Source organism: Phocoena phocoena, chromosome 13 (assembly GCF_963924675.1).
Source record: "Phocoena phocoena chromosome 13, mPhoPho1.1, whole genome shotgun sequence".
In the NCBI taxonomy this organism is placed as follows: Eukaryota; Metazoa; Chordata; class Mammalia; order Artiodactyla; family Phocoenidae; genus Phocoena; species Phocoena phocoena.
In genome coordinates this window covers 90,475,036-90,500,012 of record NC_089231.1, presented here as the reverse complement: position 1 = coordinate 90,500,012, position 24,977 = coordinate 90,475,036, and the positions used below count along the sequence as shown (strand labels likewise).

Here is a 24,977-nt window from a genome sequence, read left to right as displayed (position 1 = left end):
CACTCAGGAAAACAAAGCAAATCAAAACATGTATGAGGCAAAGGGAACTGACAATAAATAAAGGTAGTCTTGAGTTACAAAATTTTGCAAAATGCCTTCTTTAGAAAGCAAAAGAGAAATGAGCAAAACAGAAAGAGGTGGGGCCTTCCCTGGTGGCACAGTGGATAAGAATCCGCCTGCCAATGCAGGGGACATGGGTTCAAGCCCTAGTCCAAGAAGATCCCACATGCTGCAGAGCAACTAAGCCCATGTGCCACAACTACTGAGCCTGCGCTCTAGAGCCCGTAAGCCACAACTACTGAAGCCCATGTGCCACAACTACTGAAGCCCGTGCACCTAGAGCCCATGCTCCACAAAAGGAGAAGCTACTGCAATGAGAAGCCTGCGCACCATAAGGAAGAGTAGCCCCCGCTCGCCACAACTAGAGAAAGCCTGTGTGCAGAAATGAAGATGCAATGCAGCCAAAAATAAATAAATTTATTTATTTATTTTAAATATATATATATATATATAAAGAGGTGGGAAAGGATCTCTGAGCATTAGCTTCATTCAACGAATAACCGTTAAATATCTATTATGTGCCAAACACTGTGCCAAGCTCAGGAGAAAGAGCAGAACCACTGCAGATTGGTTTACAGTCTTCTTGGGAATAAAGTTCCACTGAATACCCAAATAGATGAAAATAAACTCACAAGAAACATCATCAAGATGTTTCAGAATGCTGACAAGCAGCAGCTAATAAAGCTTCCAGAAAAACCAAAAAAGTTTCATATAATGGGTCAAAATTTAGAGTAGATCTGACTACTCATTAGCATCGCTAGGAGAGAAAAAACAGAGCATTCAGGGGTAAAGTATAAACATTTTCAGTGGCACATGTCTCAAATTTTATATCAAATGCACCCTTTCACAGGAAGCTACTATGAAAGGTGTTCCTTTCACAGGAAACTACTATGAAAACAAACCAAGAAAAAAGATGACACAAAAAAATAGAAAAGAAAATCTGAAAGGAGATTCCAGGTTAAAAACTGTACAACCAGGTCTTGAGAAAAATCAGCTTACACTGGAGCAAGTCAAAAGACATGGGAGTGATGTCACCAGGAAGATGAAATTGACAGAATCACTAATTTAGCTGAATGTACCAAAAGAATATTTAGACATGTGAAGAAGAGTCTGGGGTTAAATTAATTATAAATACATTAATGATAACACAGAAAACTGGGCACGGAAGTAATACAACTCAAGAGAAAAAATGATTTATGAACGAAAACTAGCCATTGTAAACTTGCATGATTTACCTGTAAACAGAAATTACATGGTCGTAAAGATATAAAAACTGAAGACTGATCTAAGTATGAAACAGCTTGATTAGGATGATGGAGGTATGGAAAGAGACAGTGTGTATATCATGGGGAATATGAGGGAAGAAGGATGAAAGAGAATTAAATCTTTACCCTTCACACTAAGTAATTAGGAGGAAATCAAGGTGCAAGAGAATAAGTTGGTTATTTAGAAAAACATGGACGTAAATACCATAAGAAAGAGCTAAAGAGATGAAACTGGTTTTCTCTGAGGGGAATGAAAAACAGACGGGGCAGGGTGGCCAGAATGCTTATAAACATAAACCCAACCCAACTCCCACCCCCCAACCAAATTCCAAAAATACAAAGTGGATAGGGAACTAAACACAAGACTAAGTCCTCAGTCATAATCAGAAATATCTGGAGGTTGAACAGAAGAGAGAATGGGGAGAGTTGACCTAGATGTCCCAAAGTTATTGCTGACCAAGGCAATGGACAAAAAAGTGTATTAAGAGAACACAGAAGCAGGTCAGGTTTGAAGACAACAATATCACAGGATCTTAACATCCCATTTCAGGTTTCCCTACATCTTAAATCTGAACCCTCTTATTCATTTTGTACACAACCTCCAAATTATATTTTCCCAAACATCAATTCCCAACTGGGACAGTACCCACCCCCATGCAGTGAGAAATGAACAGGAGCATGTTTGACTATTACAGTGGCTTTGGAGGGAACATTACTGGCTATTACTGGGTTGGCCAAAAAGTTCCTTTGGTTTTTAAGTAAACATAAAAGATACATTTTCCATTTTCACCAAGAACTTTACTGAACAACATATTAGCCATTATGGGTTTTTTTGTTTGCGGTACGCGGGCCTCTCATTGTTGTGGCCTCTCCCATTACGGAGCACAGGCTCAGATGCGCAGGCCCAGCAGCCATGGCTCATGGGCCCAGCTGCTCCGTGGCATGTGGGACCCTCCCGGACCAGGGCACAAACCCATGTCCCCTGCATCAGCAGGTGAACTCTCAACCACTGCAACACCAGGGAAGCCCTCGCCATTTTGTTCCACTACCTTCTGCCATATTTCAGGCAACTTCATAATTCCATCTTACCAAAAGGTTTTATCTTTTTGAGCAAAGAACTCTTCCAGGTGCCTTTTACAGTCTTCCAGGGAATTAAAATTTTTTCCATTAAGAGAATTTTGTAAAGACTGAAATAAATGGAAATCCAAAGGTGCATTGTCTCGTGAATATGGCAGATGAATCAGAACTTCCCAGCCAAGCTGTAATGGTTTTTGCCTCGTCATCAAAAAAACATACGGTCTTGCATTATCCTGATGGAAGATAATGTGTTTTCCGTTGAGTAATTCTGGATGTTTTATCTCGAGTGCTGCTTAGAGTTGGTCTAATTGGGAGCAGTACTTGTTGGAAGTAATCATTTGGTTTTCCAGAAGAAGCTCATAATAGAGGACTCCCTTCCAATCCCACCATATATACAACATCATCTTCTTTGGATGAAGACCAGCCTTTGGTGTGGTTGGTGGTGGTTCATTTCACTTGCCCCACGATCTCTTCCATTCCACATTATTGTACAGTATCCACTTTTCATTCGCCCATCACAATTCGTCTTAAAAACTGAACGTTTTCGTTACATTTAAGTAGAAAATCGCATTTGAAAATATGATCAAGAAGATTTTCTTCGCTTAACTTACATGGAACCCAAACATCAAAGCAATTAACATAACCAAGCTTGTGCAAATGATTTTCAACCCTTGATTTGGATCTGGGTTTTGCATATATCGGCTATGTCCCTTGTGATATAACGTTAATTGTCCTCAATTAAGGTCTCAATCCGATTGCTATCAATTTCAACTGGTCTACCTGACCGTGGAGCATCATCCAGAGAGAAATCTTCAGCATGAAACTTCACAAACCACTTTTGACATGTTAGATCAGTCACAGCCCCTTCTCCATATACTGCACAAATCCCTTTCTGCATTTCAGTTGCAGTTTTGCCTTCCTTGAAATAATACAGTATAATAGGCCAAAAAAGTTGCTTTCTTCCATCTTCAATATTAAAATGGCTACACAAAAATTCACCAATTTTGATAAGTTTTTTTTAATGCATGCTGATACGACAGCTGTCACAATACAATCTAACAAAACTGTTTTGAATGAAGTTAAAGACAACTAAGTGCTACTAGAGCCATCTTATGGAAAAAACTGAATGAACCTTTGGCCAACCCAATACATGGTCTTAAAGTCAGAAGTGTTTCCATCAAGAAGAAAACAGGCCAGTGAGTAATTAACCTTTGCCCTCAAATCATATTTGTTCATGTTTGGCTGTCAGTGTTGTCCCTGTAGACTCTGAAAGTTCGTGGATACTGAATCTGTCAGTTTCTGTACTTCACCCTTCCAATCCTTCTGTTGCTGGCACCACACTCCTGCTTATTTTCCCTTGGTTCCCACATCTCTGGCTTCCTTCATTTGATTTCCCAGGAAATCTAATGAATTTGCTGTTGAGCATTTTCTTTACAACAATAATTGCGGGAAATTAATCATTGCTGGTATCTCAAGGAAGAGCACAAAGAATTCAAGAAATTAGAACAGAATACCAGAGCCAGTGAGTAGAAGACAGGAATTCACAAGATTAAAGATTATTTAAACATGATTTAAGACTGTATTAAACATGATTACTGGCTGTGGCCCATCTTGAGTTTAGCCACAGAAGACAATGGAAGAGGAAATCATGCTAAGCCAGCAGAACCCGGGCTCACCAGGCCACGGCCACAGCAGGATGCCCCGGCACAGCCTGCCCAGCCCGGGTTCCAATGCTTCTCTGTTGTGCCACTCCTGCTGCTCTCCCAGAACGAGGTTCCTGTTGTACCCACCCTGTACTTCCCTCTGTCACTCTACCTGTCTGGCTGGTTGTACGTGGATAACTTATCTTTAATTATAGATCACCGGACCACGAAGAACCACCACGTCTGATTAGAAACAAGGATCCTAGACTTGCATTAATATACTAGAAGAATGACAAGGGGGTGATAGAATATTTTTGAAGATGAATGGATGGAAAGAGAGGTGTCACTGGATGATACCTAAACAGAGAGGTAGATGGAGGTGGACAGCGCTGCCTACCCAGCCGTTCTGCTGCCCTTTCCTGGCTGGCAGAAACCTGATCTTATTTCCTACTTCCATTTGTAAGGCCGTGTGCTGCAGTTAGGAAAATGGGACCCACTTCCAGACCCCTGCCGAGAGTGAAGCATGATATAGCTGAGCCGACAGTGATGGCCCCGTTTTCCTCACCAGAGTCTTCTTTACACAGGGATATGTGATGAAAATCTAGCCTGCTCAACATGGTAAGTCTGCTGGGGCTTCCTGAAATAGATTTTAATGCCTGATTAAAAAGGCCATGTGGGAAGAAACAGTCTCTCTTATTCCACCGCCCACTGGTATATCTGCAGGTGTTGGCTGGAACTGTAAGAGGCATCTGGTGACCATGAGGGGAGGAAATCTGAGAAATACTGACATAGTTAGAATGGCGAGGCAGAGATAGACGTTTGGGGATTTAGTAAGTCAAGCAGTCCCACATCAGGACATTTTGTGATGTGTGGTAATAAATCACTTCTGCCTAAATAGTTTGATTTAGGACTAATCAAAAATTGCAGCTGAAACAATCCTAATAATACAAAGATTATCTGTTGGTTTATCCTGCCACACTTATGACAGAATACGTAGTTGTTTAGGGAAATATATCTGACAGTAACATCAGGATGAACTCACAGTATAAAAAGACTAAAAGGTATAAATTTGGCTAATAAGTAGAATAAGCAAGAAATGAAATAATGGAATTCCCTGGCGGTTCAGTAGTTAGGACTCCATGCTTTTACTGCCAAGGGCCCGGGTTCAATCTCTGGTCAGGAACTAAGATTCCATAAGCCGTGTGGTGTAGCCAAAAAAAAAAGAAAAGAAAAAAAAGATAATATTGGGAATTATCTCATTCCCAATGAGAAGGAGGTGGGAATTGAGAAGATGGAGGCCTTAAAAGACTTATTTTTGAAGGACCAAGATACTAACAGATTATAGCAAGACTAGTGAAGATAACTGCATAAAAAGAATATTTAGGCTCACGCCCCAGTGCCAGGAAGAAAAACCAGGAGCATAGCAGAACTAACAAACAGGAAGGTGAGAAGAAATTATCATACAGCTATGGGGCAGCAGAAAGGACATTCCAATTCCAGTTTCTGAAAAATGAGACAAGGGAGTGGCCCATGCAGGGAAGATGCCCTGTGGAACAATCAAACCCAGTACCAAAGGGCAGATGAAAGAGGGATGGAGCTGTCAGTCACCAATACAGAAAGAAAAAGCGTAAATCTTCAGAGTGGAAGTCTTTTAAAACTTACAGTATACAAGGAAAGTGGGGAATATAAGAAAGACCCCTTTGGACTCAGAGGAAAGAGCACGCGAGGGCAGAAAAGCACGAGGAGAATAAGCACTGCGTCGTGCAGTGTGAGAGTGGGTTCCACGGGGTTCACTTGAGTAAGGTGTGGGGGAAAGGCTTCAGGCAAGAGAACTGATATTATCAAATGATGCAGGAATACACTCAGAAAGAACAGTGATGACAAAGCCATTAGGAAGGAGAAGCAGAAAGGGTAGAATCTCCTAACACGTAGGTTTCAAGGGGAAGGAAATTGGAACTGTGTTGAATATGAATGTAAGTAATTTTAGAAAAATAGAAAAAAAGTAGAAGGGGTGTGAAAGTCACATGAAAAGAGGTAAAGAGGAAAAGCTTGCTTAAATGCGTAATGAAATGCATCTATCACCACGGGAAAGTAAGAAGGAAGCTGAGAATGCCACAGAGGAGATTAACTAAGAGACAATGGTTACAAATGACCCGAAAGTACAAACACAAAGGGAACATCACGTCAGAACTCACACCAATTCTAAGGAGGAAAAGATCTAAATGTCCTGACGACTCACCCATATGGCTCTCACTTGGAATTTGCATCATCCACAGCTCTTCTTGTTCCAACTGGAAAATGATATTCGGTTTGGTGTGTTGATACCCTGTGAATAGAAAATTACAGACAACCTGGCCCCAAACTGCCTAGGACCATGGGATTCAGCAGAATGGGGAAGACTCGGTTTAGAGGTGGCGTGACCAAGCTGCCCTTTTGCACTTTGGCAAAGTGAACATCATTCAACCAGCAGATTCTGATGGCAAAGGGAGAATAAGAAAATGTGGCCTCTAAATATAAGCCCCAAATCACCAAGCATTTTACGAAAGTGCCCCAGCTTTCAGCACCCAAGAAGGGGAAGCCTGGAGATGACACACACTCCTTTCAGGGAAGTGGTACTTACCCAGGGACACCAGGTTACTATAGTTCTCTAACATCACACTCCTGTACAGGTGCTTCTGAGCTGGGTCCAGCAGCTGCCACTCCTCCCAGGTAAAGTCCACAAACACATCCATGAATGACAATGGTCCCTGAAACAGCAATATCCCCATCCAATTGCATATCATTTTACTGAGTTTGTAGTAAACAAAAGGCTGCTAAGGGTGTCCATTATTCACATTCTACTTTGGGAGAAAAGCAAACGTTTACTGAAAATATCCCATCAATATGCATTAAATCAGTCAACTTCTCATGCAACATATAAGAATACCATGTGCCAGGTTTTCAACTAGGTGCAAGTAATATAAAATGGATGAAAGACAGAAGTGTTCAGCATTGCAGAGAACAGCAAAGATTAAACCCATAAAAATGTAACAGGCAGTCAAAGATGCTATGACAAAAGAACATGCAGAGAACATGGGCACAAAGGGGGAATGCACCAGGAGCTACCACTGAAGAGAAGACGTTAAAATTTCGTGAAATAAAAAAGGCAACCGCTGTAAGTAGCAACCACGGTGTGGGGCGACAGATCTGAACATGAAGATACACTGATGGTAAATCAGCATATGAGAAGATGCTCAACATCATATATCATTAGGGAATTGCAAATTAAAACAGTGAGACACCATTACACATCTAGAATGGCTAAGATTTTCAAAAATGGACACCAAATTTGAAAATGAAATTCCAAATTTGATGAAGACATGAATATAAACATCCAAGAATCTAAACAAACTCCAAAAACAATGAACTCAAACGCATATGCTCACACTTTCAATAGACAAAGAGAGAACCCTGAAAGCATCAAGAAAGCAATGACTTGTTTCCTACAAGGGCTCCTCAGTAAGATTATAAATAGATTTCTCATCAGAACCTTTGGAGACCAAAAGGCAATAAACCCATATATTCAAAGAGCTAAAAGAAAAATAAACTACCAGCCAAGAATCCTGTATCTGACAAAACTGTGCTTCAAAAGTGAGGTAGAGGGCTTCCCTGGTGGCGCAGTGGTTAAGAATCCACCTGCCAATGCAGGGGGCACGGGATCGAGCCCTGGCCCAGGAAGATCCCACGATCCCACATGCCATGGAGCAACTAAGCCCGTGGGCCCCAACTACTGAGCCTGCACTCTAGAACCCATGCTCTGCAACAAGAGAAGCCACAGTAATGAGAAGCATGTGCACTGCAATGAAGAGTAGACCCCACTCGCCAGAACTAGAGAAAGACCACATGTATCAATGAAGACCCAACGCAGCCAAAAATTAATTAATTAAGTAAGTAAAAAGTGAGGTAGAAACGAAGACATTCCCAGAAGAACAAAAGGTAGTTTGCTACCACTAGACCTGCTTGTTAAGAGATGCTCAAGGGAGTCATGTATGTGAAATAAAAGAACACTAGACAATATTTTGAAGCTGTTTGAAGAAATAAAGATCTGAATAAAGGTAAATATCTGGGTAATTATAATGGTAGTATATTTGTGCCTCTACATTTCATTCTCTACATAATTATAAGAGACAAATGCATTTGAAATGATTATTAGTTTACATTTCGGGGCACACAATGTATAAAGATGTAACTCTGAGACATCAGCAATCAAAAGGGGTGGGACAGAGCTGTAAAAGAGCATAATGTTTGTATGTTATTGAAGTTAAGCTGGTATAAATTCAAATCAGAATGCTATAACTTTAGGAAGTTAAATGTAATCCCATGGCAACCACGAAGAAAATAGTTATAAAACTTACACAAAAAGCAAATGAGAAAGGAATTTAGACATTTCACTATAAAAATTCAACTAATCACAAAAGACAGTGATTGCAGGAACTGAAGGACCAAAAAGCTATAAGGTATAAAGAAAACAGCAAAATGACAGAAATAAATCCCTCCTTATGAGTAATTACTATAAGTGTAAATCAATAAAACTCTCCAGTGAAAAGACAAAGTTTGGCAAAATGGATTAAGAAACATGACTCAAATATGCTGTCTATAAGAAACTCACTTTAGATCCAAAGACACAAACAGATCAAAAGTGAAAAGATGGATAAAGATATTCCATGCAAGTAGTAACCGAAGTAGAGCAGGGGTGGCTATACTAACATCAGACAAATCAAAAAGGTTGTAAGAGACAAAGAAGGAAATTACATATTATTAAAGTTTCAGTACAGCTAGAAGATAGACAATTATAAACAGTTACACCTAATAACAAATCATCAAAATACATGAAACAAAAACTGACATAATTGAAGGGAGAAATAGTTTTATAATAATAGTCGGAAACTTCAATATCCCACTCCCGATAATGCATAGAACAATCAGAAAGAAAATAAGGAAACAGAATTTAAATAAACTACCTCTAACAGACATATACAGAATATTCTACCCAAGAACAAAATATACATTCTTCTCAAGTACACATGAGACACTTTCCAGGACAGACCATATGTTAGACCACAAATTAAATCTCAATAGATTTAAAAGATAAATATCATACAAAGTATCTTCTCTGACCACATAGGATGAAGTTAAAAATCACTAAAAGCAGCAGAAAAAAAGGGAAAATTCACAAATTTGTGGGAATTAAACAACATGGTCTTAAACAACCAATGGATCAAACAAACCAAAAGGGAAATTAGTAAATATTTAGACATGAATGAAAACAAAACACAACATAAAGTTGTTGGGATGCAGCAAAAGCAGTGTTAAGGGAAAATTTTACAGTTAAAAACACATATTTAGGGGCTTCCCTGGTGGTGCAGTGGTTGAGAATCTGCCTGCTAATGCAGGGAACACGGGCTCGAGCCCTGATCTGGGAGGATCCCACATGCCGCAGAGCAACTAGGCCTGTGAGCCACAACTACTGAGCCTGCGCGTCTGGAGCCTGTGCTCTGCAACAAGAGAGACCGTGACAGTGAGAGGCCCGTGCACCGCGATGAAGAGTGGCCCCTGCTTGCCAAACTAGAGAAAACCCTCGCACAGAAATGAAGACCCAACACAGCAAAAATAAATAAATTAATAAACTCCTACCCCCAACATCTTCAAAAAATAAAAACCAAACACATTTAAAACAAGAAACATCTCAAATCAATCATCTAACTTTACAACTTAAGGAAACAGAAAAAGAACAAATTAAACACAAAGGTAGCAAAAAGAAGGAAATAAGATTAGAATACAAACAAAATAGAAACTAGAAAAACAATAGGAAAAAAAATCAATGAAACCAGAGCTTAGTTCTTTGAAAAGATAAATTTTGATAAACCTTCAGGTAGCTAGACTGAGGAAAAAAAAAAAAGAGAGAAGACTAGAATTACTAAAATCAAGAATGAAAGTGAGGAAATTAGTACTGATTCTACAAAAATAAAAATGATTATTGGAAAGTACTATGAACAACTGTATGCCAACAAATTGGGTAACTTAGTTGAAAGGAATGAATTCCATTTGTGTTTCTATCAAGATCAAATCACAAAGAAATAGGAAATCTGAATAAATCTATAACTAGTAAGGAGATTGGGTCTGTAATCAAAAATCTTCCCCCAAAGAAGAAAAGCCCAGGCTTCACTGGTGAATTTTAACAAATATTTAAAGAAGTAATAACATCAATCTTTCTCAAGCTTTTCCAAAAACCTAGAGGAGGGAACACTTCCTAAGGATCTGATACCAAATCCAGACAAAGCCACTGCAAGAAAACTACAAACTAATATTCCTCATGAACATAGATGCAAAAATCTTCATAATAATAGCAAATCAAATTCAACAGCTTATTAAAAAGATCATACACCATGACCAATGGGATTTATTTTCGGAATGCAAGGATGGTTCAACATTTGAAAATTGCTCAATGCAATACATCACACTAACAGAATGAAGTTAAAAAAATGATTATCTCGATGCAGATTACCTCAATTGAAGGATCTGACAAGATTCAACACTCTTTCATGATAAAAACACTCAACAAAGTAGAAATAGAAGGAAAGTACTTCAACATAATAAAACCCACATCTTAAAACCACACAGTGAACATCATACTCAATTATGAAAGACTAAAAGCTTTTCTTCTAAGATCAGGAATGAGGCAAGAATGCCTGGTTTCAAGACTTCCCTCGTGGTCCAGTGGTTAAGAATCTGCCTTCCAATGAAGGGGACGTGGGTTCAATCCCTGTTCAGGGAACTAAGATCCTGCATGCCACAGGGTAACTAAGCCCACACACTCTAGCGTCCACACACCACAACTAGAGAGAAGGCTGCACGCCACAATGAAAGATCCCATGTGCTTCAACTAAGACCCAATGCAGCCAAATAAATAAATAATTTTTTTTTTAAAAAAGGAACGCCGGGCTTCCCTTGTGGCGCAGTGGCTGAGCGTCCACCTGCCGATGCAGGGGACACGGGATTGTGCCCCGGTCCGGGAGGATCCCACATGCCGCAGAGCGGCTGGGCCCGTGAGCCATGGCCGCTGAGCCTGCGCGTCCGGAGCCTGTGCTCCGCAATGGGAGAGGCCACAACAGTGAGAGGCCCGCGTACAGCAAAAAAAAAAAAAAAAAAAAAAAAAGGAACGCCTTCTTTCTCCACTTCTATTCAACATAGTGCTTCAAGTTCTTGCCAGAGCTATTGGGCAAGAAAAAGAAATAAAAGGCATCTAAATTAGAAAAGGAGTAAAATTATCTCTGTTCATGGACAATGTCTTCCTATATATAGAAAATCTTAAAGATTACACACACACACACACACACAACCTAGTTAGAACAAATGAATTCAGCAAATAACAGGATACAAAGTCACACACCAAAATCAGGTGCATTTCTATACACTAACAATGACCAATCTGAAAAGCAAATTATGAAAATGATTCCATTTATAGCATCATCAAAAAGTAATAACTGAACCTAGGAGGTAAATGACTTGTAGAATGAAAACTGAAAACCTTACTGAAAGAAATTAAAGAACACATAAATAAACAGAAACATACCCTATGTTCCTTAATATTAAAATGTTAACACTACCCAAAGTGATCTACATATTCAATGCAATCCCTAATAAAATTCCGACGATGTTTTTTGCAAAAATAGAAAAACCCACCCTAAAATGCATATGGAAGCTCAAGGGACCCTGAATAGCCAAAACAATCTTAAAAAAGAACAAAGCTGGAGGACTCATAATTCCTGATTTTAAAACTTACTACACAGGATTTCCCTGGTGGTGCAGTGGTTAAGAATCCTTCTTCCAATGCAGGGGATGTGGGTTCGATCCCTGGTCAGGGAACTAAGATCCAACATGCTGTGGGGCAACAAGGCCAGCACACCACAACTACTGAGCCCGCACACTATGGAGCTTGCGCACCACAACTAGAGAGAAGCCTATACACCGCAACTGGAGAAGACTGCATGCCACAACAAAAAGATCCTGCATGTCACAATGAAGATCCTGCATGCCGCAACTAAGATCCAATGCAGTCAAATAAATAAATAAACATTTTAAAAAAACTTACTACAAAGCTACAGTAATCAAAACAATGTGGTACTGACATAAAGGTGACAATGGAATAGAACAGAGCCCAGAAATAACCCCCTGCATATAAGGTCAAATGATTTTTGGCAATGGTTCCAAGACCATTTATGGGGAAAGTCTTTCCAACAAATACTACTGGGAAAACTGGATATCCACATGAAAAAAAATGAAGTTGGACCCTCATCTAACACTATATAAAAATTAGAATGGATCAAAGACCTAAATGTAAAACCTAAAACTATATAAGAAGAAAACATAGGGCAAAAGCTTCACAATGTTAGATTTGGCAATGATTTCTTGAAAATGACACAAAAGGTACAAGCAACAAAAGAAAAACCAACCAATTGAACTTCATGAAAATTAAAAAAATTTTTGCATCAAAACACAACATCAACATAGTAAAAAGGCAACTCCCAAAATGGGAGAAAATATCTGGAAGTCATATACCTTATAAGGGATTAATATCTAGAATATATAAAGAAATAAAACTCAACAAAAAACAACCTATTCAAAAGTAATCAAAGGACTTGAATAGACATTTCCCCAAAGAAGATATACAAATGGCCAATAAGCGTATGAAGATGCTGAACATCACTAATCATAATAAAAATGCAAATCAAAGTTACAATGAGGGACTTCCCCGGCAGCGCAGTGGTTAAGAATCTGCCTGCCAATGCAGGGGACACAGGTTCAAGCCCTGGGCCAGGAAGACCCCACATGGCACGGAGCAACTAAGTCTGGGCACCACAACTACTGAGCCTGTGCTCTAGAGCCCAGGAACCACAACTACTGAGCCCATGTGCCACAATTACTGAAGCCCGTGCACCTAGAGCCCACGCTCTGAACGAGAGAGGCCACTGCAGTGAGAAGCCCGTGCACTGCAACGAGGAGTGGCCCCCGCTCATCACAACTAGAGAAAGCCCATGCAGCAGCGAAGACCCAACACAGCCAAATAAACTAATTAATTAAAAAAAAAAAACTATAATGAGTTTCTGCTCACACTCATTAGGATGGCTATCAAAAACCATAAAAATAACAAAGGTTGGCGAGGATGTGGAATAATGGGAACACTGCTGGTTGGGGATACAACATGGTGCAGCTGCTGTGGAAAACAGTTTGGTGGCTCCTCAAAAAATTAAAAATTATTATTACCATATGGTCCAGCAATTTCATCTCTGGGTATATCCCCAAAGGAAGTGAAAGCAGGGTCTTAAAGAGATATTTCTACATCCATGTTCATAGCAACGTTAATATTCACAGTAGCTAAAACATGAAAGCAATCCAAGTGTCCATGGATGGATGAATGGAGAAGCAAAATGAGGTATATACATACAACAAATTATTATTCAGCTTTAAAAAGGAAGAAAGTTCTGCAATATGCTATAACAAGGATGAACCTTGTGAACATTATGTCAAGGGAGATAAGCCAGTCACAAAAAGACAATTACTGTATGATTCCACTTATATGAGGTAACTAGCGTAGCCAGAATCAGAGACAGAAAGTAGAGTGGCACTTGCCAGGGGTTATGGGGAGGGGGGAATTGGGAGCTATTGTTTAATGGATTAGAGCTTCAGTTTTTCAAGAGGAAGAGTGCTGTGGAGACGGATATGGTGGTTATGACTGCCAATGTTATTAATGTATTTAATACCACTGAATTGTCACTTAAAATGGTTAAGATGATAAAAGAAAATATGTGTGCAGAAATACGTATGCTCCAAAATACAAACAGTGGTTTAAAAAATCAAAGATCTAAAACATGGAAAGCTATAGTGTGTTCATGGATTGGAAAACTCAGTATTGTTAAGATGTAAGTTTTCCCTAATTTGACTCATAGATTCACTGTAATTCCAATCAAAGTCCTAACAAGTTTTTTTGTAGCTATCCACAAGCTCTTCTATAATTAATACAGAAAGGCAAAAAACTAGAACAGCCAAAACAATTCTGAACAAAGGTGCAGCACTCCCACTAGCCCACTTTAAGACTTCCTATAAAAGCAAGAAAGCATGATACTGGTAAAAGATTAGACAGAAAAATCAATGGAACAGAAAGGAGAGCCTAGAAATAGACCCATATAAACACTGTCTCTTGAAAAAAAATTTTTTTTTCATAAAGACACAAAAGCAATTCAATGGAGAAAGGATCACCTTTTTCAACAAAGGGTGCTGGAACCCTTGCACATCCATACACATAAAAAATGAACCTCAACACATACCCCACACGCTATACAAAAATTAACTAAAAATGGATCACAGACTTAAATGTCAAAGCTAAAACTTTACAAATTCCAGAGAAAAAATTTTTTTAATTTGTGCACTTTTGTTTGGGCAATGAAATTTTAGATATGACACCAAAAGCAAAACCCATTTTAAAAAATTAAAATTCAGAAAATAAACTTTATCAAAATTAAAACATTTTGCTCTGTGAAAGTTGGTGTCATGGAAATGAAAACACAAACCAGAGACTGGGAGAAAATATTTTCAAATCATTTTTCTTATAAAGGATTTAAATCTAGAATAACAAAGAATTCTTAAAAATCCATGACCACAGATGGCCAAAAAGCACATGAAAAGATGCTCAATATCACTAATTACTAGAGAATACAAATCAAAACTGCAATGAGGTATCACCTCCCACCAGTCACAGAATGGCCATCATCAAAAAATCTATAAACAATAAATGCTGAAGATGTGGAGAAAAGGGAACCCTCCTACACTGTTGGTGGGAATGGAAATTGGTACAACCACTATGGAGATTCCTTAAAAAACTAAAAATAGAACTACCATATGACCCAGCAATCCCACTCCTAGGCATATACCCACAGAAAACCACAATTTGAAAAGATACATGCACCCTAATGTTCACTGCAGCACTATTTACAATAGCCAGGACGTGGAAGCAACCTATGTGTCCATCAACAGAGGAATGGATAAAGAAGATGTGGTATCTCTATGACATAAATCACAGCAATATCCTTTTTGACCCACCTCCTAGAGTAATGGAAATAAGAACGAAAATAAACAAATGGGACCTAATGAAACTTAAAAGCTTTTGCACAGCAAAGGAAACCATAAACAAGACGAAAAGACAACCCTCAGAGTGGGAGAAAATATCTGCAAACAAAGCAACTGACAAAGGATTAGTCTCCAAAATATACAAGCAGCTCATGCAGCTCAATATCAAAAAAACAAACAACCCAATCCAAAAATGGGCAGAAGACCTAAATAGACATTTCTCCAAAGAAGACATACAGACTGCCATCAAACACATGAAAAGATGCTCAACATCACTAATCATTAGAGAAATGCAAATCAAAACCACAATGATGTATCACCTCACACTGGTCAGAATGGCCATCATCAAAAAGTCTACAAACAATAAATTCTCGAGAGGGTGTGGAGAAAAGGGAACCCTCCTGCACTGTTGGTGGGAATGTAAATTGATAGAGCCACTATGGAGAACACTATGGAGGTTCCTTAAAAAACTGAAAACAGAACTACCATATGACCCAGCAATTCCACTACTGGGCATATACCCTGAGAAAACCATAATTCAAAAAGACATATGTACCACAATGTTCACTACAGCACTACTTACAAGAGCCAGGACATGGAAGCAACCTAAATGTCTACTGACAGATGAATGGATAAAGTAGATGTGGCACATATATACAATGGAATATTACTTGGCCATAAAAAGGAACAAATTGAGTTATTTGCAGTGAGGTGGATGGATCTAGAGACTGTTATACAGAGTGAAGTAAGTCAGAAAGAGAAAAACAAATACCGCATGCTAATGCACATATATGGAATCTCAAAAAATGGTATCGATGAACCTAGTGGCAGGGCAGGAATAAAGACGCAGGCAGAGAATGGACTTGAGGACACAGCGGGGGTAAGGGGAAGCTGGGATGAAGTGAGAGAGTAGCACTGATATATATACACTACCAAATGTAAAATGGATGGCTAGTGGGAAGCTGCTACATAGCACAGGGAGATCAGCTCGATGTTTTGTGATGACCTAGACGGGTGGGATAGGGAGGGTGGGAGGGAGGCTCAAGAGGGAGGGGATATGGGGATATATGTAAACATATAGCTGATTCACTTTGTTATACAGCAGAAACTAACACCACATTGTAAAGCAATTATACTTCAATAATGATATTTAAAAAAAAAAGAATAAGAAAGCATGATTTTGTAGCCCCAAATCCTGAAGAGCCGTATGTAATATCTTAATGTCATGCCCATCAAACTCAGTAAGTTTGGCTTCTGCCCTCTCAAGACAAAATAAATAAGGTAAAGAATTAAAAAAAATTTTTTTAATGATACGGTACATATATACAATGGAATATTACTCAGCCATAAAGAAGAACAAAATAATGCCATTTGAAGCAACATGGATGGACCCAGAGATTGTCATACTCAGTGAAGTAAGAAAGACAAATATCATATGATATTGCTTATAGGTGGAATCTAAAAAATGGTACTAATGAACTTACCTACAAAACAGAGACAGAGTCACAGATGTAGAAAACAAAGTTATAGTACCAGGGGATGGGAAGAAGGATAAACTGGGAGATTGGGATTGACATATACACACTAGTATATATAAAGTAGATAACTAATAAGAACCTACTGCACAGGGAACTCTACTTAATACTCTGTAGTGGCCCATATGTGAAAAGAATCTAAAAAAGAATGGAGGGACTTCCCTGGGGGTCCAGTGGTTAAGACTTCACCTTCTAATGCAGGGGGTGCGGATTCAATCCCCGGTTGGGGAGCTAAGATCCCACATGCCTAGGGCCAAAAAAAAACCAAAACATAAAACAGAAGCAATATTGTAACAAATTCAACAGACTTAAAAAAAAAATCTTAAAAAAAATTAAATTAAAAAGAGTAGATATATGTATAACTGATTCACTTTGCTGTACACCTGAAACTAACACAACATTGTAAATCAACTATACGCCAATAAAATTTTTGTTTAATATTAAATTTTAAAAAAATCAATGACAAGAAAACAGATACTTCACCAAAGATATAGAAAGAATAAAACACATAGAAATATACTCAATACCACTAGCTAGTCATTAGGGAAATGCAACTTAAAACTACAGTGAAATATCACCTCACATCTATTAGAATGGCAAAATTTTTAATAACTTGACAATACCAACAACTGGTCAGGATGAGGAACAGGGACGTTCATTCACTGCAAGTGGGAATGCAAAACTGCAAGGCACTCTGGAAGACAGTCTCTTACAAAGCTAAACATAGAATCGCCATACAATCCAGCAATCATGCTCCTAGGTATTTACCCAACTGATATGAAAACTCATGTCCACACAAAAACCCACATGTGAGTGTTGACAGCATTCATAATCACCAAAAACTGGAAGCATCCAGATATCAAGACTTATTATAAATCAAGACAGTGTGAAACTGGCATAAGGATGGAAAAGTAGGCCAATGGAACAGAATAAAGAGTTGTGAAACCAAACTATATTTATGGATGCCTGATATATGACAAGGTGGCACCGCAGAGCCATAGGTAGAGGTCAATCACTTCAGTGGCACTGGGGCAATTAGGCAACTTGATGAAAAAAATAAAGCTTGACTCCTACTAACACTAAACATAAATATTAATTCTAGATGTATTGTGAATCTACATGTGAAAGGTAAATGTGAACAAAGAAAACTGTCTTCATGAGCTCTGGATAACAAAAAAAGTTCTTAGATTGGACACAAAAAACACCAGTAATAAAAGAAAAAATTTAGAAACTAAATTAAGTAAAAATTAGAAGTAGCTGTTCATCAAAAGGCAGCATTAATTAACAGAATGAAAAGGCAAGACGGGGAAAAAACCCAGCTTGTAAACAAACACTGAACAACAGTTAATGCTGTGCACACTGAAGTATTTAGGGAGACGCATGCTGATGTCTAACATACATTAAGAAATACAGCAAAAATAAGATGGGGTAAGAGATGCAGAGGGACGGAAAGATGGATAATGTGATAAAGCAAGTACAGTAAAATGTTAAAGGGAAATTCAAGGTGATGAGTATACAGATGTTCACTGCAAAATCCTTTCGATTTTGCCCTGCGTTTGAAAACTGTCATAACAAAATATTGGAGGTGAGGGAAGCACCCCAGGTAAATATGGATTTGGTATCAAGTTTGCTTTAAACTTCAATGTGCATGAATCACTGAATCTTGTTAAGATTAAAAGTCTTGATATAACAGGACTGAGGTGTGGCCTGAAACAGCATTTCTGGTAGGCTTCCAGAAAATAAATAACTCCTTTCAGTCAATAAGAAACAGACAGAAAACACCCACAAAAGGTAACAAAATGTCCAAAAAGCATGCTAGCAGGAAATGCAAAGTAAGCCCATACAGAGACACCACCATACCTGAATGGCTCAAATAGAAAGAACAACAGTAATTAAGAGCTGGCCGAAAACGTGAGGCAAGTGGACACCAAGACACCGCTGACGGCCATACACGAGGACCAGACGGTGCTTAACGAAAAACAGAAGCAGGACAGCAGGACACACATGCGCACACGCCACCAACATAAATTAAAAATGCGTTCACACCAGAAACAATACACAGTTTGTAAACACATTTAAACAGAACAATATCCATTTTAAAAAAGGGGGGGGGGCGTGGAAAAGGAGCTGAAAATTGAGTCTGGGGAAACCAGGAAACAGGGACCTCAGGGACCTTATACGACCTCCCACCTGAGGACCTCCATCCCTCTCCCCACCAAAAAAATGAAAAAGAAATAAAGAAAAGAAGTGGAAATGAACAAACCAGTAACTCACCCAGGTCTTCTTCGCTTTCGGCTGCTCCTGGGAAATAAACAGCCACTCTAGGACTTGCTCTGTCCCGGGACTCTTGTGCCTCTGCCGGGGTCCTCCAGGGAGAGGCCTCTGGTCAGGGGTCTCTTGACCCAGGATGGATTCCTCCCCCTGGAGCTTTCTGATGCCATCGCATGTGCTCTCTTGCTCCTGGAGAGGTGGGACCTGCAGACCCAAGAGCAAGCTCACTTTTGCGAGCACCTTTCCTCTGGGCCCCGACCTCGGTCTCCTTTGCTGGTGAACGCGCTCACCCAGGCTGGACTGGGGGCTCTGCGGACTGTGGTCAGTGCGGCTTGGGGGGCACAAGTGAGAGGAAACGGAAGTGGGGAACCCAGCACACAACCACAGCCCCCCGCCCCGCCCAGACTCTGCACAGGCCCCCAGGATTCCCGAAAGTGCAGTAACCACCCAGAGATTTAAACAACTCCGAGCAGACACTCAAGAAGAACATGACGCCAGATGGTAAGGAGGGAACGACCCTGCTGGAGGCGACGTACACGAGAAATGGGCTGTGGACAAAACAGTCTGTCTCAGTAGAGCTTCTTCTCTCAACATCTGGATGTCCGTGAACAATTCACTTCATCTCTCTCGCTGAGTCTTACTTTTGTTGTTAAACACTGAGAGTAGGATGAGATCAGGGGAACAGTGTAGTCTTTTAATCTCCCAATAAAAACAAAAGAGGCCTACCAGAATAGCAAAAGAAGAAGCCCAGAGATGTCCACAGACAGACAAAAGGACCCAGGTGACAGGGTTCCTCACAAAGCCAGGATCCAGGCAGATGTGACCTAACTGCAGAACTGGGACGGGGGACCGGGGGCCACATGCTGCCGATCTCCAAAGTCACCCCCAACAGGAGAGCACCTCCTGAGGGGAATCTGAGCCTCTCAGGCTCAGAGTTGCAGGTGACTAAAAAAGACATTCCCAAAGTCGCTAAGTGACCTAACAGCACTGTGGTCACCTAGGAACACGAGGGTCTAAGAAATAATGGGCAAACCGCCCCTTCTACAAGGACGGGTCTTCACTGCGAGGGGAAGCTGCTGGAAATGGAGCCCAAATTGATCAGCACAAGAAGTGAGAAAACAAAGATTCAGACAAAGAGAGGGACCAGAGAAAAGAGATTCTGAGAATGAGAGGGGAAGGAGAGAAAAGGGAAGAGAGAAAGGCACTCGGCAGTCAAGGGGGAGGGTCCAGAGGGTGCTCATTCCAGAAGCTAGTATAACAACAAAATACAAGGGGTAAAACTGAGAGAAACATGTTAGGATCCAAGGCATGCTGAACTCTAGGAAACACAGGGCTAGAGGCAGAAGAAAGGCTTCCTGACAAAGCTTAGCGTTGAGTCAGGTCAGGTATGTGTGTGTGTGTGTTTGCTTGTATTTCCAAAAGAATCACTGAGAGGATGAACTAGGAACTGTAAAAAGGTTCCCTCCGGGGGCGGGAAGGGACAGAGCAGGAGGGATGGACGCTTGTCTGAATGACGCTACACACTTTCTACTTTGAATGACGTAAATATTTCACATGATCTAAAAGAGGAGGGAGGGCAATCCCTAACATTGAAAATGAATGTCAACAGATACATTTATTTATACAATTGGAAACAAAACTACAACAGACAATCATTTTACCAACTGACTTAACATGCGGTATTTAACTGTGCATTCTTTGGATAAAATGGGCTACAAAGACAGACTGAACCTCATTTAGCACCCTTGTTAATGGTAACAAATTGTTATTTTAAAACAGTCTTATGTATGTTATAGGACATGACACTTATATCACTCTTTTTAAGAACCAAGATATCTAGCACATGACAAAAAGTTGCAAGAGTAAAGCTTTTAACCCTCACGCAGAGCTGGTGGGAATGTAAAATGGAGCAGCCACTTTGGACCCAGCTTGGCAGCTCCTCAGTGTTAAACCCAGAATTACTGTATTAGCCGGCGATCCCATTCTTATCTATCCGCTCAACAGAATAAAAGCCTACATCCACAGAAACGCTTGCACACAAATGGCTCTAACAGCCTGATTCCTAATAGCCAAATACCCATCAATGGATGAAGGGATAAATCATATGTGATCTATATATACAAAGGCACGTTATTTAGCCATAAGAAAGAATGAAGCACCGAAAAATGCTACATGATGAACTTTTGTACTATAGGTACCTGACAATTAGCTTTTGTTGACTGTAATGCAAGTGCCTGATCGTACTGAAAGCTTCTGATTTCTGAGGCACCACTTCAAAGACATCCGTCTTAGATAAACGCACTGCCAGCCACACAGCTAGATAAGGAGACAGGCCGCCCCACCTGACGTTCTCCTCCCAGAAAGCCCTGGGTGACCTAGATAACTGCTCACTTGAGTGACCCCGCTCTTCCCTTCCAGTGCCTGAATTCTCAGCCTTATTTTAAATTCACCAATAAATAATGAACCTGCAACCCCCCCTTGACCCCAATAATAAAGGCAGAACCTCACCCCCCCTTGACCCCAGCAAAGGCAGAACCCCAAGTCCGCATTCTCGTCCTCTCCTCTCTCTCTCTGCTGTGTGGCCCCCGGTGTGCCACGTACCCCGCAGGGTCTGTGAGTAGTAAACCTTATGTTTTCAGAGTTCCCCGATGGCTGCTGATGAGAGGCGCGTTGCAGTCACAGTAAGAACCACAAGGGCTGGTCCAGCCATGACGCTGGCTCCAGTCAGGGAAATGTCTGTGGGGCTGCCACAAGCAGCACGGGTCCGGGCGAGCCCCACCCCAGGCGCTCTGCGTCACAGCATCACTCCTGCCAGGCTGAGACCAACACAAAGCTACCTTGAAAACACTACGCTAAATGAAAGAAGCCAGATACACAGGGCCACCTCTGACATGATTCTGTTTATATAAATGTCTAGGATAGGGAAATTCTTGAACACACCAAGTAGATTAAATGGCTGTCAGGGGATAGGGGAAGGAGGGGATGGAGAGTGGCTTGTGAATGGGGACAGGGTTTCTTCTGGAAGTAATGATAATGTTACGAAATTGGACACGGCGATACTTAGGCAACTCTGTGAATACTACAAATGACTGAAGGTACACCTTAAAAGGGTAAATTCTACGGTATATAAATTATACCTCAATAATGCTTCTATATAGAGTAATTTTTTTAACTTCAATGATTTTTAATCAATTGAAAGTTCTGCAACAGTCCACACATCCAGGTTTACAGCGTTCCTACTGCCTCAGAGAGATTCCTCTGGAGCCGAGGCCCACGCTCACCCCCAACCCCCAGACAACCACGGCTCCGCTCCTGCGTACAGACCTGCCTGTTCCAGACATCGGGACCACACTAGGTACAGCGTCTACATCTCACACGACTGGGACCACACTAGGTACTGCGTCTGGCTTCTCCAGACATCTCACACGACTGGGACCACACTAGGTACTGCGTCTACATCTCACACGACTGGGACCACACTAGGTACCGCGTCTACATCTCACACGACTGGGACCACACTAGGTACCGCGTCTGGCTTCTTCAGACATCTCACACGACTGGGACCACACTAGGTACCGCGTCTGGCTTCTTCAGACATCTCACACGACTGGGACCACACTAGGTACCGCGTCTGGCTTCTTCAGACATCTCACACGACTGGGACCACACTAGGTACCGCGTCTGGCTTCTTCAGACATCTCACACGACTGGGACCACACTAGGTACTGCGTCTGGCTTCTTCAGACATCTCACACGACTGGGACCACACTAGGTACTGCGTCTGGCTTCTCCAGACATCTCACACGACTGGGACCACACTACGTACTGCGTCTGGCTTCTTCAGACATCTCACACGACTGGGACCACACTAGGTACTGCGTCTGGCTTCTTCAGACATCTCACACGACAGGGGCCACACTAGGTACCGCGCCTGGCTTCTTCCGCTCAGCACAGCACTTTGGAGGTTTATTCTTGTTACAGCGCACACCAGCGGTTCGCCCCTTAATTACTGAATAGTGCTCCATTTCTTCTATACGTTCACCACTTAATCCACATTTAGATTCTTTTTAGTTTTGAGCTACTATACAAGTCTTTGTGTGAACATGTCTTCCTTTATCTTGGCTAAATTCCTAGAAGTAAAACTGCTGCTCTGTACAGTAAGTTTACGTTTAACCTTTTAAAGAAACTGCCAAAACCTTTACAAAGCGACTGTGCTTTATATCCCACCAGCAGTCTACAGTGGTTCCAATTTCTCTACATCCTTGTCAACACTTACTGTCTGCCTTTTTGGTTGTAGCCATTGGGTATAAAGTGGGACTTCTTTATGATATGAATTTTATTTCCCTAGTGACTCATGATGTTAAACATCTTTTCCGGTGCTTACTTGCCATCTATACATCTTCTTTGGTGAAGTGTCTGTTCAAATCCTTTGCCCATGTTTTAAATTGGGTTGTCTGTCTTCTTACTGAGTTGTAAGCATTCTTCATATATTCTGGATATATCCCTGTTATCAGGTACATGATTTGCAAATACTATCTCCCGGACTTTAAATACTTGAAGTCCCGGTCTGGGACTTGTGTTTTCATTTTCTGAATGGTGACTTTGAAGTTCAAAAGTTTTAATCTTGATGTGGCCCAATTTCTATCTCAAAAAGCACAACCTATGAAAGAGCTTTCTAAGAACTTTAGCCTAAGAGAAGGTCATGAATATTTTCCTCTATGATTTCTTCCAGAAATTTTATAGCTTTTGCTCTTAAAGTCTATGTTCCATTTTGAGGTAATCTTTTGGTATTGGGTGAGGTAAGAGTCACGGCTCATCTTCTTAGAAAGTTTTTCCTTGTGATAACATAAAATACGTAACATAAACTTAGTGTCTTAACCATTTTAAAGTGCACAGTTCATTGGAATTCAGTACCTTCGCAGAATGTGACTGCTGTGACAGCAGTCACATTCATCTCCAGAACTCTTCATCTTGCAAAACTGAAACTCTATATCCTCTGAGCAGTAACTTCCCATTCTCCTCCTACCACGGCTCCCTGACAACCAGCATGGACCACACTTTCTATGATCTTGACTCCTCTAGGAACGGAAACCACGTTCCACAGGGTTAGCAGACAGTGGTGACTAACAGGAATTCTCGAGCTCGTCTTACAGAGCAGCAGCCCAGGGACAGCCTGGTAAACCCCCGCCGGAACCCGCCCTCAGTGACCAAGCTTTGCCTGAGTTACTAACTGTCCCGTATAGGTTACACCTCGGACGTATGGGTCACTATATCAATGGGCACTTAAGCTGTTTTCCGGAAACCTAGAGTCAGCTCTTGTCCAGTTCAAGGCAGCCAAGACCGGTTGGGACCGCTGACCCTAAAAACCGGGCCTGCACACATGTCTGATGAATGACCGCCTGATGTCAGAGGGCCAAAACCTCCACCCTCGGATCATGCTAAGTGTCTCCATTTTTGAACACATATCCCACGAAAAAGCATGTACCCTGATACACCTGCACAGAACACTGATTACCTCACCTTTTCCCTACTTCCAATCACTTCCCCACACCTAAGACCTCCCTGCTTCTTTATCCCGTGAATATCTCAAGTCCCTCACCTGCGAGGAGACAGATCTGACATTTGTTCTCCCATCTCCTCACTTGGCTGTCTCGTGAATAAACTCTTTCTCTGCTGCAAACTGCAGCATCTCAGCATTTGGCTTGCTGCGTGTTGGGTGAACAAACCTGGTTCAGTAACAGAACCTCACGTAAGTAGAATCTTACAGTATTTGTCCTTTTGTGACTGGCTTATTTCACTGAAAATAATGTCCTCAAGGTTCACCCATGTTGTAGCATGTGTCAGAATTCATTTCTTTTTAAGATTGAATATACACATACACACCCACATCCCATTTTGTTTATCCATTCATCTCTTAGTGAACAACTGGGTTACTTCCACCCAAAAAAGAGTAATTTCAAAAA

The 24,977-nt window shown here is 40.8% G+C and overlaps 1 protein-coding gene across 1 annotated transcript in view; it reads right to left on the bottom strand.

Moving 5' to 3' along the window:
* ZNF268 (zinc finger protein 268) overlaps nt 1-24,977 on the bottom strand; it is a 39,040-nt gene that overhangs the window by 4,487 nt on the left and 9,576 nt on the right. The window contains exons 3-5 of the mRNA XM_065890083.1: nt 19,018-19,218; nt 6,666-6,792; nt 6,285-6,371 (exon numbers count right to left, since the gene is read on the bottom strand). Coding sequence (XP_065746155.1) covers nt 6,285-6,371; nt 6,666-6,792; nt 19,018-19,218 — 415 coding nt within the window. The remainder of the gene's footprint in view (nt 1-6,284; nt 6,372-6,665; nt 6,793-19,017; nt 19,219-24,977) is intronic.